Below are 18,845 nucleotides of genomic sequence, written 5' to 3'. Positions count from 1 at the left end.
TTTTTGTTAAAGGTTGCATGTCCCCTTCCAAAGCAAACTGCTGTAGGTAAGTCCATAATGCAAGCATGATCAATTGTTTCCTCATATAGAAGACTTTTACTCTGTCTGTAACGTTTTTCAGAAGTCTGGTTATGTTACCATGTTCCCACCTTTCTAGTACTACACTCATTGTATATTCGCAGTAATTTAAGTCTGTGAACTAACCATCTTTTCTATGATCAAACTGCAACAAAAGGAATTTATATTGTTTACCCATAGAACCAGGCTTCAAGATTATAACACTGAAGTGTGAGACCATTCTCTAAACTTGAAACTTAATTCTAAGACTGGTTCCCAAACTCAAATTTTACAGTCCCTGGGCCAGTCCAACTCTCATGATTTCATTCATCTTGCATTATAAAGCAGAACATACCTTACTCATTTATACACAGCATACAAAATCTACATTATACAGCCATACACATATAAACCATTTTCACTCACGTCAAAACTTATGACATTATGGTTAAACATACAAAACTTAGACATCACATTTAAACATAAAACTGGTTCCTACAACACTGAACAAATGAATCAACAAGTTACTTCGGGATAACAATCTTGTGAAATTCAGTGAATGTGAAAAAGTTATGTGCTGGGGTCACAAACGAAAAAAGTATCTGGTTTGAACATTCTAATAAGGGGCAAGTTATTATCTAGTTTAAAAATTCTACACAGGAACAAGAGTTATCTACCTTGGACATAGAAATATCTAGTTTGGACATTCTACTCTGGAAAAAGTCAGTATCTGGTTGAATTGGTATTTAAATAAAGTAGAAATATTTCACTTGGTTACATAAACAGATGTTGTGCATAATACAAAATGGAAGTTTGTAAATTACAATCACAAAATACTTGAAGTCTTTGGTTACACAACATTCAGCTACATTATAATACAACATTAACAACTGAAGAAGTAAGTATCTGGTATATTCTAAAGCACGGAATGGCGTTTCCACCATAATCCAGTCCATATTTTAGCACATGCTTAACAGTAAGAAAAAAGATGACAGGTGAGAAATATAAGCTTACTGTAAAGCCAACCAAGATAGACTGTGAAAACATAGAGTGAAATGTGAAACAATTAAATGACAGTTTTGTCAAAATATGTAGGCATAAAAGTTTGAATGCTTAATATTATTTCTTTCACATTCATTTAAAAACTCTATGTTTCAATTGGTTTTATAAAAGAAGCAAACTCTAGAGGTAAGAAAAAACATAATCTTTTAATATATATTCTTGACTATTTGACAAACAAAAATTTTATGAACACATTTACAGTATATCAAAACTTTGTTTGGAGCCATGTTGAATCAGAAGAAAAAAACATCTACAAGAGTTGTTCCCCTTGAGACTATCTCATTTGTGGCTTTTCATAGCAAAACTTTAAAATACTTCATGAACCACAAACCATGACAATTTATCCTTAGTCATGAAATTAGGCAATGTATAGGTAAGTATTGGATAAGATCAAAATACAAGTAGCAAGAACTATGAAAACTTAAAATTAGAGATTAAAAAGGAGAGGAATTAAAATGCATTAACAAGTAAATATTAATATAAAAATCAGTTTTTTTTACCAACCTGAGACTGCGGGATCTTGGTCTCATGAAAGGGGACAGTGGGGATTGCCGGCCATCATCTTCCAGACTAGAATGGCCGTCATTGGTTGCAAAATGCTTGTACAGTTTTCCGATATCCTCCTGTGTTGGCTGGCTCGGTAACTGATGGAGACGTTCTTGTGATGAATATTGTGACTGAAACAAGATTGAATAAAAAGCATGTCTCTGAGAATGCCATTTCAGCTAATTCCATTTCTGTGAACCAGTGTTATAATCATAATTAACTCACTGGTTACAGGTATAAATTATACTGGGGTTGTCTGTGTACAGAGTTATTAAGCATTTCAATGATTTGCTAAACTGACTTGGTGATTACTTATCAAAGTTTGGTTGATTAGGATTTCAGTCTCAACTCCATCCAAACACTAGTGTTCGTAATTTTAATTACTTTCCAACACTGGTGACAGATTTGTAAAAATTGTTTAAACTGCAAAACAGAATTTCTCTCAAATGCTGACTGAAATTTAATGTTGCAAGTTATTTTGGTGAAATATATTTTGGTTTTCACTACTTACTGAAAGACTAGATCCACCAGGTGTGTTGGTTCCATAACCAGAGGAGGGTAGGGAGGCCAGGGACCATCTTCTGCCATCACCCCTGAAAGAAATAAAACTCCCTATTATTACTGACCAAAGCCAGGTTAAAAAAATTCATGAAAACTATCGATTATCTATAGAAAATTTCTACAAAATAACCATTAATGATAACAGAACTAATATTTTTCCATTTTTGCTTGTACTGAAAAGGTTTAGTGAAACCTACTAAAAAGTATCAATTTGTTTGAGCTCATGCTTCCAGTAAATCTCCATTATATTGTATAATCTGCTTATATCTTGTCATCAGGGACGCGAACCAAAATATGGGTAATCCTTCAATTTATTTCTTCACTTATACCCCCAAGAGAAATTAGGTATTATACAAGGAAAACTGTGGTATGAGTAAATATAATAAAGATGCCGATTTAATCATATTATTTTGTTTTCATTCTTGCACACGTCCTCAGCTTCAGCATGGAATCCAAATCAAATCTTCATTCAGCGTCAACTAAAACTTGACGTGCCGCATTTCCCTCTAATGGTGAACATGTATATGAAGTTTTATTTAAATATTCCAAACCACTTCCTAGAAATGGCTCTGGACAGATGGAAGGACAGATGGTCGAACAATGCCAAAACTATCCCTCCGCCTTCGGTGGGGGATAAAAATGTGACCTTATTCATAAGAGTTGCAGCCCTAGTGTCATATGATGTGGATGAGGATGTGGAACGGATGTTTTCAGTTGGAATCACCCAGACACTATCAAGACGTAGACTGGTCGATACAGACACTGGCATCCGGGTACGTAAGGTAGCTCTCCTTTTACTGTTACATAACATTTGAGCTAAAACAACTTTGTTCTATCATAAAGCTTTTAAATAATTTTCTCCACACACATTTCCTTTTAAATCGCATGTCAAACTTTCTGCAGACTGATATTTGCAGCTTAAGAGAGTACATGTTACAATCCATTAGTGTAATACAGGAAACCTAGTAACAGCATAATTATTTTCCATTTGAGTAATAAAAGAAACCAAATAACAGTGATTGTAAATCTTTACAAATGATAACTACATGTTATAATGTCTCCAAGCACATTTGCATTGACATTTTAAAATCCTTCTTGCAATTTGATGAAAATATTTCATGACATCTTAGAAATAAGAACCCATCAAAGAGTTATGCTTTAAGGAAGAACCTTATTTTAAAGATTACAGAATTTCAGAGCATTCTGAAAATATAAGACACGTGATTTATTTCCGCTATTTTTGCTTACTATAATATTTTGTATTCCTGAAAATAAATGCTTGCAAAAATGCTAGTATTGTAGTAAATAGTACTATAACATTTATACTTAATGAGTTGGTCATATATTGTGAATATTCTACAATGCGAATTAATTCTACCTCGCAAACCAAAGTCAATTTTTGACCTCAGCAAATTATTTTACAGTACCAAAAATTCGCTTAACCACTGCCGTCTGGAGAAGCAGAATTTCAATTTTGCTGTGACTTAAGCTTTTCCTCAAAAAGACAATGCAAAAGGCCAGTCTGGTCTGTCAAGCAACCATAATAACTGCAAACTGTGACTCGACTGTGAATGAAATTGTAGTTACCTGCGTACATTCTGGAAGGCAAAGTTGCCATGCGTACTTGGTGACAAGTTCCTGGGACTATCATGGGGACTACTACCTGAAAATACATCAAAAAGAGAGACCTAAAAATGCTGTCAATTTATAATATTTACAATTTTGGATTCAAGAGAAATCTTGGGTTTTTCTCTATTTAGTCAAACTGTGTTACCACTGGACCAATGGGTTTGCTGTGTCTGAAAAAAAACATGGTCTTAGGTTATATACCTCAGTTGAAGACCAGTCTAAACTGTCCAGCATCTGATTGGATGTTTCTGACCAATGGCAAAAAGGGATTTGAAGACTGGTCTTCAAGCTCAGTCTGTAAACCTGGCAGCTACAACATGCAGTCATTGATTGTATTGCGTATTATTGAACAGTGCACCAAGGTTACAGAAACTAGCAGTATGTCTCTGATGACTAGTGGAAACAAATATCTATACATCTGAATTATATAACACATATGTCATGGGAGACCCTTGAGCTCACAGCAATGTGATATTTTACCACATAATGACATTGTTTAGACAGACTTCTGTCACACTTTCTTGCTTTAATTCCCTATGAAGACATTTCATAAAACATTTATATTGCCATCAACAGTTACACAGGCAGTCTTCAAATTTTTTTCTCAAATGTAGCCAAAAGGAAAGTAACACTGACAGAAAATCAATTTTCACACACATTAGAATCTCTTCTGTTCCATTACCAGCACAACACTTGCAGCATATTCTTTCATGTGTAAACCTAACACTCATGTCTCTCCTAAATACAGCCACAGCATCCATCAGACAGAAAAAAATAGCCTTTGATAAAAGGTGACCTATCATAAAAGGTAGACTTGTATTATTTATACCTAAATGAGGTAAGATAAAATGGTGACCTTTCAATGCAGATTTTAAGAGAGTTCAATCATGTACTAAAGTTCAGTACAGTAGCGACAAGTCTACTCTAGTTGGAAACACTACTTATTAGGGTTCACCCAAAGGGCTGTCATTATAGTCACCAAATAAGATAGTGGTCAAAGCAAGTGATGATGTAACATAGTTTTGCAGTTTAGAGCTGATATTTTGAGAACAAAGCATAAATTCTTTTCAAATGTTCCTTACTGATGGAAAACACCTATAACTTCATGTTTTTTTCATCTTCTTCTGGAACAATAATGCCACCATATCAGTTCTATCATTGTAGGACTCCGATTTGTTTTATACCTGTGTCTTATAGACATGCTGACAACCTTTTGCAGTATGTACTCCTAGAACAAGTATGTCTACATGCTAACTGAAATGATTTCTTTTATTTCAGATTAGGTGCGATCATGACATTTCAAAGAAACTCTTCTTTGTGCATGTCTGCAAAAACTTACCATATTGATACAAACAAGAGCTGTCTCCATAGGATGACATATGCCCCCGATGGCACTTTGAATGAGTATTTATGGCCGATGTTAGAGTTTAGGACCTTTGAGCTACGGACCTGGGTCTTGCGCATGACACGTCGTCTTACTGTGGTACATATTCATGCCAAGTTATTTGAAAATCCATCCATGGATGACAAAGATATGGACCGGACACGCCCATCAATGCACTATCCTTTAACGTCTAAGTGTGACCTTGACCTTTGAGCTAGGGACCTGAGTCTTGCGCGCGACACGTCGTCTTACTGTGGTACACATTCATGCCAAGTTATTTGAAAATCAATCCATGGTTGACAAAGATATGGACCGGACACGCCCATCAATGCACTATCCTTTAAAGTCTAAGTGTGACCTTGACCTTTGAGCTACGGACCTGGGTCTTGCGCGCGACACGTCGTCTTACTGTGGTGCACATTCATGCCAAGTTATTTGAAAATCTATCCATCGATGACAAAGATATGGACCAAACACGCCCATCAATGCACTATCCTTTAATGTCTAAGTGTGACCTTGACCTTTGAGCTACGGACCTGGGTCTTGCGCAGGACACGTCGTCTTACTGTGGTACACATTCATGCCAAGTTATTTGAAAATCCATCCATCGATGACAAAGATATGGACCGGACACGCCCATCAATGAACTATCCTTTAATGTCTAATAGTGACCTTGACCTTTGAGCTACGGACTTGGGTCTTGCGTGCGACACGTCGTCTTACTGTGGTACACATTCATGCCAAGTTATTTGAAAATCCATCCATCGATGACAAAGATATGGACTGGACACGAAAATTGCGGACAGACCGACAGACCGACAGACTGACAGACCGACAGACGGACAGACGGTTCAAAAACTATATGCCTCCCTTCGGGGGCATAAAAAGATGGCAGTACAATACAGTGTAACCTGCATTAGCTATCACCTGTATATAACGAGATCCTGCTTAGACCTTCTGATCTGACCACTGCAATTGCCTATACTAGCATGAACCCATCTAATGCGGCCAGCAAACAGAAGATAAGGCAGCAAAATACACTGTAGTGGTCACTTAACCTCTTACATATCAAATTATAAGATGCTGCTTGTTCCATTGTACTACTGTCATTAAAGCCCCAGGTAGTTTCCCTGTTGAGCTGTAGTTCATGAACTGATGAGCATTCATGAACTGTTCACGAACTGTACATGAACATTTCTGAACCATTCGTGAACAATGCAATGAATGTTCCTCAAAAAGTTTGTGAACTGTTCACGAACCAGAAGTTCATGAATTGTTCATGAAACTTTTCCTGAAACTGGTTCTTCAAAAATTTCACCTTTGGTGCATGATTTTAAGTTCACGAATTATAAGATCAGTAATCAAACAAGTGACTTCATTCAGAACTCCAGTGCAGTATTTGATTTTATTTCAATTATGCTGATGGTTCATGAACCTGAAGTTCATACACTGTTCATGAACTTCAAATTAATGAACTGATCGATCAAGTCTGAAATTCATAAAATTCATAAAATAGGATAAAGCTTCTAGTATTTACAGCTGAAGGCTAATACCAGAGTTACTGATAACATACATATGACTAGGAATGTTACTACATGTATTTTGTATTTTATGTTGTATGCAATTTGTACAAAATTTTGATTAAACATCTGGGATAGCTAACAGAAGTTTCATCATTATTTGGCAATTTAGAAAAGAATAATGGTGTACACTGATACTTGGTTGGTGAATTTATTGATGTCTTTCATTTCATACCAGAAATCCTTGAAATATTCATGAACTTGTTTAAGAATGAATCAAGATTTTTTCATGAATGTCAATATACCTATAGAATTCAAGAAAAATTCTTGAAAAAAAATGATGAACATTTTATGAGCAGTTTAAGAATATTAAATTCTTAAAACATTCTTGATGTGTTCTTAAGAAAAAGTCATCTAAGTTTCAATAAAAGTACTAAAAATTCAAAACCTTTTTCTAGTTCAGTACCAGTTCTTGAGCCTAATAAGGAGTTTCTGAACTGTTCACTCATTAAACATAAAACTTAGGTTTTCCTTTTACAATAAATGAATAAGTTCATGAACTGTTCATGAATGTTGATGAACATTAAATTTATGTCACATGATCAGTTTTCATTATTTTGTTGCATGCTGGGAAATTTTTTGCACATGTGATTCAGCAATTTTTTAGAAGTTTGTGCAGCAAATGAGAAGGAAATATTTATCATACTACAGTAAGGAATGGTTTAAGGCCTATGCTATTACGACAATGCAAAATTCCTATGTAAAACTGAGATTGTGGTAACAACACAAGAAATGCATGGGGATCAAAAAGAAACTAATAATTATAAGAAAATGTATCTCGAATAAATTTTAAAGTATTAATGACACTCAAAACAAGAGCACCGCCTTGCGGGTGCTGACGCTCATCTGATTTTTTTTGTATAATAGAAATATTGTCCTACCCATGATTTTCTAAGTCTAAAAAGGGCCATCACTCTTGCAAAAAGCAGGATAGAGTTATGTTTCTTGATGTACAGTGTCCACTTATGATGGTAAAAAACTGTTGCAAGTTTTAAAGCAATAGCTTTGTAGTTTATGAGAAAAGTTGACTTAAACATAATATTCAACCAAGAAAATGATTTTCAAAGATCCAAAGGGGCAATAATTATTATTGCAAAAAGCAGATGGAGTATGTGCTTGCTGTACAGGGTCAGCTTATGATGGTGAACAAGAGTTGCAAGTTTTAAAGCAATAGCTTTGATAGTTTAAGAGAAAAAAGGTTGACCTAAACATAAAACTTAACAAGAATTTGATATTTTCTAAGTCCAAAAGGTCATAAATCTTGCAAAAAGCAGATGGAGTTATGTTTTTGCTGTACAGGGTCAGCTTATGATGGTGAACAAGTGTTGCAAGTTTTAAAGGAATAGCTTTGATGTTAGATAAAAGCTGACCTAAAACATAAAACTTTAACCAAGAAAATGATTTTTCTAAGTCAAAAGGGGCAATAATTCTTGCAAAAAAGCAAGATGGAGTTATGTTTCTTGATGTACAGGGTTGCTTATGATGGTGAACAAGTATTCCAAGTTTCAAAGCAAAAGCTTGATAGTTTAGGAGAAAAGTTGACTAAACATAAAACTTAACCAAGAAATCTGATATTTTCTAAGTCCAAAAGGCCATAAATCTTGCAAAAAGCAAGATGGAGTTATGTTTCTTGCTATACAGGGTAAGCTTATGATGGTGAACAAGTATTCCAAGTTTCAAAGCAATAGCTTTGATAGTTTAGGAGAAAAGCTGACCTAAACATAAAACTTAACCAGGCAACGCCGACGCCGACGCCGACGCCGAAGCCGACAACCGCTCAAGTGATGACAATAACTCATCATTTTTTTTCAAAAAATCAGATGAGCTAAAAATGTCCCAACAGTGCACTATAAGAAAATGCATAGAAATTTTCGGGGTAAGTATTTGGTACCGTATGTCTCTTATATATATACAATATATATATTCTTCAATCAAGGATATGTAAGTGTAAATGAGCTGAGCATTAGTTTTCTAAGAAAACGTCGTTAAACTGTGTTACACGAATCACACGTGCACCGCTCTTTTACAAAAATATGTCCGCCATGTTTTCTTCAGTTAACGAAATAAAAGGAGTATTTTACCTTAGATTTCCTTATTGTAGAGTATGATTGACTTTCTAATCTAAATAAAACATCACTTTTTTATAGCATCCCACTGTCCGATCTTTCTGATCACTTAACGATCACTCACAATTACAAAATAAAACCAACGTGTCATCAAAATTATCACTTTACAGGGCTTCATGGACATCACGGCCTACTAACATTAAATTTGTAATCATGCCCCAACCAAACAAATGATGAAAGATCGGTACTTTTTCAAAGATATGTCTTATTTCCTGTAATTTTCTGATATTCTAACCTTTAAACAACCGAATTGTATGCACAGAAATAACGAAAAATTTATGCAATATAGCTTTTAGTTTAAATTTTGGACCTATCTTTTTCCAGCCCAACTACAGACATGTATATGTCACAAACCCGGCCTGTCCTCGAAATCAGTGTCAAAGGTTACTAGAACATAAATACAATAAATAAACAACCGCTTACTATGTTCTTGTAAGTCCTGTAAGATGAAACGGCTCATATATATACATTCATATATATTCCGTATCGGGAACAGTGACAATCACAAGTCGATGCTTACCACGAACATGAAAACAGTTACTTTTATGCCTGTGTTTACATTTCAAACAAAACTATTCACATATACTTTCAAGAACGTAAATTTCGTGCTTTCCGACCCACATGGTGTGTAAACTTTTGTATTTAAAAGTATGGTGTATTCGGCAAACCAATTGTAATTTCCGACGTGGTAAATGTCACTGAACGAAATTTAATTGAATATTTAAGTTTTATACTTGCAAAAGAAAAACTTGATGGTCATGGACGCTGGCTTCGAATTCCTCGCCCATCACTGACGTGGGATCAAAAACTCATTTGAGGTGTGAAACTTTTCACGTAAGGAAGGCATCCAACTGAGGTTAGTGTCTCGATCTAGGTACTAGTCTGAGCCGCAAAAAATGTCTGGTGGGGCCCCTGGAGCCTTTCCCCACCAACAAAACCTGGGAAAAGTTCATTGTATCATTTCGGTGTTACTCTCAATCAAACAAAATAAACATTGTTCCCGTTTTTGTTTGTTTGTTTATATTTTTATATAAATGAATATGCAAAAAGGGTTTGTTTGTCTGTTTCAGTGTAACGTCAAAATATAATATTACAATTATATATCTGAACAGTGAACGCCACATGCATTATATTGTCACGAGGGGTTAATGCTTTAATCTTACAGATAAAACAAACATATTCCTAAAGTATAAAAGGTAAAGGTAAATATTATATGTATATGAGTGTGTACTCGTGGAATTAAATGTTAAGTGTAAAAAGTATATATTCACAGTGCAAATCATCCATGCTAAATAATACGTACGATATGTTTGCTTTCTCACTGTCTAACATGTCCGAAATGATTTATTCGATTTTTATCATAGAGTTCTATTTTATTTTTAACCTTAAATTAAAGCAAACTTGTCCAATATATTTTTAAACAAACTTTGAATTTTAGTAGGTTGTAGCATTCTCTAGGTCAAAGGTATTTTTATTATCATTATCTATTGTAAAAAACTCTTTTTTAACCAAAGTGGAAAATTTCAGGTACTTGAAAATGCAGCTTTCTAAAGTTAGAATTCTCGATGTCATTTGTCAGACATACCTTGTAAATAAATAATATTATTACAAAATTAATACTGCTATTTCTTTTGTTGCACTTTGCGGACTTATGATAAAGTTATAATATATATTTATCTTAGCAGTACAATTCCTGTAAATGAGCACTACGTAAGCGCTCAGGCCCTTCTCGCACACCATACCTATAGTTCGGACTTCTTTCATGTGTAAAGGTATGTGCACAAAAATGACAAATTTTGCCAACACCTGGTAAATTGTAATGTGTTTTTTAGAAAAGTAATAAACAGAAATAGAAAAATAGTTCTCAGCTCATTTACATGGATAGTTTAACTTTATTATGTATGTTATAGTTTTTCACAGTTATGTACGATGACATTACCCCGAAAATTGTGACACGAACATACTGATAACTTTTCCCACTTTACTTTTTAAATTAAAGTAAGAGTTCAGCACTTCATGGTTTTAACGTATTGTCACATTGGAATAACGTTTGTTTTACAGTAACTTCGAAATTCCTCAGAAATAATATCATGTACCCCACCCACCTAATTCATAATTTCAAAATAGCATAGGCCTTAAAAGGAACATGAGTATACTGAATATCAAATAAGTAATTATGGTGTAGTCATAAATTGTTCATTTTAAAAATACAAAATCCTTTTAAAATGTCACATGTTTTCACGACCCTGAAACAAAGCTAGTATCTAATCTGAATGTCAATCTTGAGATTAAAGTAAATTAGACCGTCTAGCAACTGAATTTTGGATAAAATTTCACTTGGGATTTTGTTGTTTTTTCCGCTTTTTTACATTTTGGAATTTAAAGACCTTTTTCAGTGTCGTATGAGGGCATAATAATTTTTAAATGCAAAATGGACACAATCGGATGTCCTTGGGATTTAATCACAGGTTTAAACAGTGCGAAGTGTTCTCAAGTCACTGACCTGAGAAAGCCTGCTTTTCTCAGGCAGGCTTTATCAGGCAGTTGCTATTGTAACATCACTATTGTCAAAATCACTGTTTCTAATTCAGCTGGGTTCATCAACTTTCCATTTATCTTGTTACTTTCAGTTCATGAACCCCTGGTTCATGAACTATGGTTCATCAACTTGATGAATAGTTGATGCCGCAAAAAGTCCCATTTGTAGTTGATGAACTGTTCATGAATAGTTCACGAATAGTTCAAGAATTATTTTTGAACTGTTCATCAAGTTCGCGAATTTCTGGTTCATCAAATTCATGAACCTATCAATTCATGAACTTTGATGAACACATCCAGTTCATGAATTTGATGAACTAGTCCAGTTCATGAACTTGATGAACCACGCCCAGTTCATGAATTGTTGATGCCGTAAAAAGTCCCATTTGTAGTTCACCAACTTTCATGAACTATTCGTGAACTGTTCATGAACAAAGTTCTGGAATAGTTCAAGGATTATTCATGAACTGTTCATGAATTTCTTGACAGGGTATAGTAGACTTTAGATCAAAAGGTGTGACATAATGATAATCTGTTTGTCTGAGTAAATCTTTTGATAAAGACATGCTTAACTTGCACCACACTACAACAAATCTTCTAAAACAAACAGCTATTTCATGCATCCATGACAGTAGATAAATAATATAGCCATTATAAAAAGTTATTATTTACGAGACAGTAACCATTACTTAAGCCATCATTTACTTTTGAAAGAGAAACTACTCCCATCAGTCTAAATTTTTATACTGTAATATAAGATTTAGCTTAGCAATAGGTCCCTTCTAGGGCATAATATGCAAAATTCTGTCTTTTAAGAATCACATTACAGATGTCTGATATGACAGTGATGAAAAATCTGAATACTGCACAGAAATGAAACTCAAGATCTGGAGCTAAAAGGGACCAGGGACTATTTCAGTATGTGTTTATTTGTGTGTGTGTGTGTGTGTGTGGAGGGGGGGGGGGGGAACTGTCTATCTTTAGATCATGCATATTCATTATATTAATCTCTATTTTTCAATGGACAGGTAAATACACTATACGATTATTGTTCCATGTCAGCTTGCATTTTACAATAGATCTACAGACTTAATGACTCATGAACATACACAGGCATAGAGACTTTTGTAATGAATTATGCATGAGTCCAAGATGGCAGCATCCTACTCAGATGCCTTTGACAGTACCCTTGTATCCATTTCCTGCTCAGTCAAGTGAGAAAATTAAGTGTCAACCATAAGAAGGAACAATAAGACAGCAACATTTTACATAATTATAAACACGCATAATAAGATTTAACCAATGTTGATGTCCTTCATCTAAAACCTGGATATAGTGATCACCTGTACATAGTGGTCATTTGCAGTCAGTCCCTTCAATGTCGCTATAAACAGGTTAGACTGTGTGTGAGTTCAAATAAAGAAATGAATACAAAATCCGCCCTTATATTAATCAAGAGCTGTCCGTAAGACAGCCAGTGCTCAACTATTCAAATTATTGTCCCACAGAAGCAGTATTTGCAATTTAATAATACTAAGTTTTGGTAACTACAACCCTACCTTGAATGGTTAATAAGTTATGCTCTGGACACAATTTTTCACAAGAGCTTTTTGTATGACAGCCAATGCTCGACTATTCTAACTGTTGTCCCAGAAGCAGGAATATTAGCTAAATGTTAAAATATCTATAGAGTTTCAAACCATTTGGAGATAGTAAGTTGCATGCAAAACTTTAACCAGGATTTTCTAAGTCCAAAAGGGAACATAATTTTGTCTAATTACATGTCAGAGTTATGGGACTTGATGCTATCACCTAGTTTTATAACTCCAAAGACACAATGTGAAGTTTCAATTCAATATCTGCATTATTTTTGGAGAGCAAAACTTTAACCAGGATTTTCTAAGTCCAAAAGGGGGCATAATTTGGCCAAAATACATGTCAGAGTTATGGGACTTGACCCAGTGAGGTTGATAATTGAAAAAATAAATTTCAAAGCTATATGCCTTTAAATGATAGCTATATGTACTTCCATGCAAAATTTTAACCCGGGTGTGACCCTACGACAGGGTAAGGCATAGCTCAGACTATTCTTCTAATAGTCAAGCTAAAAACTTGACATTTTGGTAAATCATCAAAATGAAATAAATCCACATTGTACAAAAGAATTAAGGGGCACAAGTACATAACTCAGCATCAATTAAGTCACCTCCATTAAGTCACCTCTGGAACATTCTCCAACTATAAAGCCTGCTGGGATTTCACATCAAAGTTTTTTCCCCATTGTAAGATAAATCCACTGACATATAGCCTACATATTTTAATGGAATATTTCTGAAAGTGACATAGACTAAATATCAAGGGACAACAAAGTTCTAATATCTTTGGCCTTTTCTGTCATAGTGCTTAACCTTTAGCCTACTGGCGGCAACTGATTTTGCCTTTGCGACCAGTGAGGACCAAGATCAGCCTACACGTCCAGGCTGATCATGGTAGTCAGTAAATTTTTAGTGAACACCCCTTGGAATAATAAATGGTATTGCCCAAACTGAATGATGGACCAGTCCATTTTAGAAATATAGCAGGCTAAAGGAGTAAATTACCTCCTGTAACATTTTGTGAATAACTGGAGGACAGTAAGTTGGATAACAAACAAACTATAGAGAAATCTTTCTAAAATCTAACTAACAGGTGACATATCATAGATTGTCTCACCAGTAACTTTGAAGTCTCCTAGTAACAGGCAAAAAGTTTCTGAGATTACATTATATAACCACAGGAGGCAGTGGCCAACAAAAAAGCTTTTAGTTCCTTCTACTGTAAGCTTAATTGGTTTTTTAAAAGATCAAAGAAAATGTTACAATTATTTTTTTCCCTATTTATCACATCAGCACTTTGTTAACTGATTCTGACCGACTTTTCTTTTTCCATTATCTTAAATAGTTAAAAGTAATTTCCTTTGTCTAAGAAGGGGAAAAAAATCAAAATTTACAGACAAGGCTTTTTATTAGGTAGGAAACACAATCCTGCCCAGACTTTCTCCTTAATTAAAATTGAAACAGTCTTAATATAAAATTAAAACTTAAAATCATATTTCCTCTTGAAAGGAATTTAAGGAAAGACTTGCCTGCTAATTTATATAAGACATCAGGTGATTGTACTCTTGCTAGGAACCAGTACATCAAACAGACTTATTGAGGTCAAGGACATAGTGGTGCAAGAACAAAAAGGTCAAGGTCATATACTGACTTAAAAAGAGATAAAAGACACAATATGGGGAACATCATTCTGGGCCTATAAGCCTGTCACATATAAATTGTGTCATTAGCTCAAAACCGTTTTCTGATGCTATGGGAAGTAGATCAAAAGTCAAGGTCAGTTTTAATCATATCAATGACCTTGACATTGAAAATATTTTCTTACCAAGAGCAATTTTTGGTCTGTGAACATCAAACTTCAAAACAAATGACTCAGACTGGTCTTCAACAACTTAAGGTCAAGGTCACCTCTACTTTGAGACAGAAAATAAACACTTGTATTTGTATTTTAATTTTCATGATAAATGAAACTTGTAATTTGACACATAGTATGCAAATTAAGAGAAAGTTATAGCAGTAATTAATTTTGAAATCCATTTAAATGTTGAGCATAACCTGATAATTATATATACATTATGCATATTAATTACACACATTTTTGTGGTGAAGTTATTATTTCAGTTTTGAGAAAGTGACTTGCAAAAATGAAAAACTGACTAAACACTATTTGAGCCGTGCCATGAGAAAACCAACATAGTGGGTGTGCGACCAGCATGGATCCAGACCAGCCTGCGCATCCACGCAGTCTGGTCAGGCTCCATGCTGTTCGCTTTCAAAGCCTATTACAATTAGAGAAACCGTTAGCGAACAGCATGGATCCTGACCAGACTGCGCGGATGCGCAGGCTGGTCTGGACCCATGCTGGTCGCAAAGCCACTATGTTGGTTTTCTCATGGCACGGCTCATTTGTCTTCTTTACAAATTAAGAACTGTTGACGTGTCAACTTCAATGTAACATCCAACTGTAAAAGTCCAGCATACTTTAATGCAACAACCTACACACTGAGTTCTATTTACCCTCATTAAGACAAAATGTCATTAGCCGACACTGAGGACTGTCTATTGTATCTGCATAATCAAATGACACTAATTCACATCTATTGTTGTTCTATATTGGTCTACAAATTTGATTACTCAATCAGTAAATGTGCAAAACATGCCTCAACAGCAGAACAGTTTATTGTCAGTATTAAAAATTCCTCTTCCCGCAGGAATCTTTTTTCACACAGGATAGCAATTGCCTAATTTCAACAACATCTTTACTATTAATTAAGACTGCACAGTTGTTTCAAAGATTCATCTGCCCCCTTGAAATATTTAGTCACTTTGGTGGCAGGGGAGTGCAAATTTGCGAATTCCACATTGACGTGTGGGTACCAGTGTTGATTTATCCATAGAAATCTCGTTTTTGCTTATTTTTTTTTGAAACTACTATGGACCATTGCAGATACTATAGACTACATAAAGACGCCTCTCCGGTCCTATGCACCTGTCACTTTCCACGCCAGATGTAGTGAAAATCGGCCACAGCACCCAAATATTATAGACCAAAAATAGCCTAACCGGGCCTCACTTTGAACTCTGCCATTCATCCATTTCTATCTTTAAATCCAATTTCGTAGCATATAATTATGTATAGTACGAACATAGATGCATACCCAGGTGGTGTTGAATGTGTCTGCCAACCATCACTTTATTTCCCTAATTTTCACTTGAAAAAAAGTGGATGGATGACAGCCGCGCGTCTGGCCGACTTTTTGTTCTGATATTTATGTTTTAGCCTCAACCGGAAGTACGGAGCTAGGAATTTTAAAACACCCGTCATGTAGAATCATTAACCGTTTCACATTCCCCAGATATATTGAAGAATTAATAATGATAAATAACCAGTAAGATAGATATGCCTTTATATCTACCCTGTCCTGTTTATACAGAAAATCGACAGGGGCCAAACTACGAAATCGCTCCCCTGCCACCTTAATTTGGAGCAATTGTCTAACTTGCTTAATAGATAAATAATTCAATAGCAGAGTGGTATATCCTACCTAGATCACTGACAGAGTTGTAGGTCTTGCTACAAGTGTTGGGGAGAGTTGACCTACATGCTTTTTAATCAATATAAGAGAGTTGTCTGTTTGAAAGAGTTCTATCCCATTTTCTGCTAAGCTTGGTCTCTCCTACTTTTTGGGCGAATCAACAGTTCAAAGATTTTCTTTCTTTAATAAGGTTCAGGTCTTTAAAATATTATCACCTCGCCAATGGTGTTAATGCCAGTTCTCTTTCAAATCTTATTCATTAAACAGTCAAAACTATAATCCCTTAGTACTAGGGGAGACATTTGGAACTGTTGCCCTCAGGCTATCAACCTTTGCAACAGTTATAAAATCTTGTCTGCTACCCCAAAGAAACAGTCTGGAAAACTGTTACAGAACAGGAAACATTTGTCAGAGACAAAAACAATTAACCTGTTGTTTACATCATCCAGGTAAGTTAAAAATGACATCACGTCCTCAAAATATTGTTATTGTGATTACTCTACATACTATTATGCAATTCAAATTATGATAATAAATGTTAAAATTAAATGAAAACCACAGTGTGACATTCTAAAGGTCATAAAGATGTCTGCTACCAAACAACATAATATTGTTAAAAATTTCAATAGCACTTTGGTTGTGCATAAGCTAGGAGAATTCAGTACATGGAATCATCACATAAAGCATGGTAAACCATGGTGCGACCATAGTCAAACATAGTTATCATACCCAACTATTGACAAACCATGGTGTGAACATAGTCAAACATAGTTACCATATCAAACCATCCTAGTGCGACCATAGTCAAACATAGCTGCCATATCCAACCATTGACAAACCATGGTGCGACCATAGTCAAACATAGATACCATACCTTGCCATTGACAAACCATGGTGTGACCATAGTCAAACATAGATACCATATCCTGCCACTGACAAACCATGGTGCGACCAATTAGTCAAACATAGTTACCATATCCTGCCAATGACAAACTATGGTGCAACCATAGTAAAATATAGATACCATATCCTGCCATTGACAAACCATGGTGCAACCATAGTCAAACATAGATACCATATCCTACCATTGACAAACCATTGTGCGACCATAGTCAAACATAGATACCATATTTTACCATTGACAAACCATGGTGCGACCATAGTCAAACATAGATACCATATCTTACCACTGACAAACCATGGTGCGTGCGACCATAGTCAAACATAGATACCATATCCTGCCATTGACAAACCATGGTGTAACTATAGTCAAACATAGTTACCATATCCTGCCATTGACAAACCATGGTGTGACCATAGTCAAACATAGATACCATATCAAACTATTGACATTAACCATGGTGTGACCATAGTCAAACATAGTTACCATATCCTGCCATTGACGAACCATGGTGTGACTATAGTCAAACATAGATACCATATCCTGCCATTGACAAACCATGGTGTAACTACAGTTGAATATCGTTACCTCGATATCGGTTAGCTCGATACCCCGGTTAGCACGATGTGTTTGAGTCGGTCCCGATTTTTCTCTATTTATCTTAATGTAATTATTTATCATTACCTCGATATGATTAGCTCGATGAGATTTTTTCAGTCCCGTCAACTTACCTGTACCGTTTTTACACCTAGTTTTGTCGATATCACAGTTTGTCAAAAAATATCCATGTTATTTGTAAGGTGTGAAAATCAACCTGATTGTTGTCTGGCGATGTATTAATCATATTCAAGTTAGTTTGTTTTGTTTGTTATTTAATCTTTAATCCAATTTAAATGCCAGGAAGTTTGCATTTAATTCCCAATAATTAGTGTTATAAAGCAAGCAGGAAAGCTGTCTTCAAATATAACATCTAATTTGGATGAAATATTTTCTGTTTGACGGAGTTAAAATCTGCCATTTAGGATTGTGTAACAATATGTGTATTTAACTGGCAAATTTTCGTTATTGAAGCGCAGTCAAAATGACTACTCAACTAGGAGCGTTTCAGACTTGTTTAGGGAAGGAATAAAAATGCTAATACTTAAATGTATATTTTGAAAAATTAAAATGCTTTATGTATGTATTTAATTAAGATGTTTTATTTGTAAATTAAATTAAAATCTTATTTACGTTTTATATTATTCATTTCTCCCTTCAAGCCCTCTTAAAAAAACATTGGATATAATGACAATATAGACGTCCGACACGAGTACATAATAGTCCCAGACAG

General features: G+C 35.0%; 1 protein-coding gene across 4 annotated transcripts in view; it reads right to left on the bottom strand.

The window, feature by feature from the left end:
• Nucleotides 1–18,845, bottom strand: part of LOC123525808 (microtubule-associated serine/threonine-protein kinase 3-like) — a 222,842-nt gene that overhangs the window by 41,872 nt on the left and 162,125 nt on the right. For all 4 annotated transcript variants that reach the window (XM_053538360.1, XM_053538362.1, XM_053538361.1 and 1 more), the window contains 3 exons: nt 3,814–3,889; nt 2,177–2,258; nt 1,624–1,796 (listed from right to left, as the gene is read on the bottom strand). In XM_053538360.1, the coding sequence (XP_053394335.1) occupies nt 1,624–1,796; nt 2,177–2,258; nt 3,814–3,889 (331 nt within the window). The remainder of the gene's footprint in view (nt 1–1,623; nt 1,797–2,176; nt 2,259–3,813; nt 3,890–18,845) is intronic.

The sequence above is a fragment of the Mercenaria mercenaria genome, chromosome 3, assembly GCF_021730395.1.
Source record: "Mercenaria mercenaria strain notata chromosome 3, MADL_Memer_1, whole genome shotgun sequence".
Lineage (NCBI taxonomy): Eukaryota > Metazoa > Mollusca > Bivalvia > Venerida > Veneridae > Mercenaria > Mercenaria mercenaria.
This window is presented reverse-complemented; position numbering and strand designations above follow the sequence as displayed.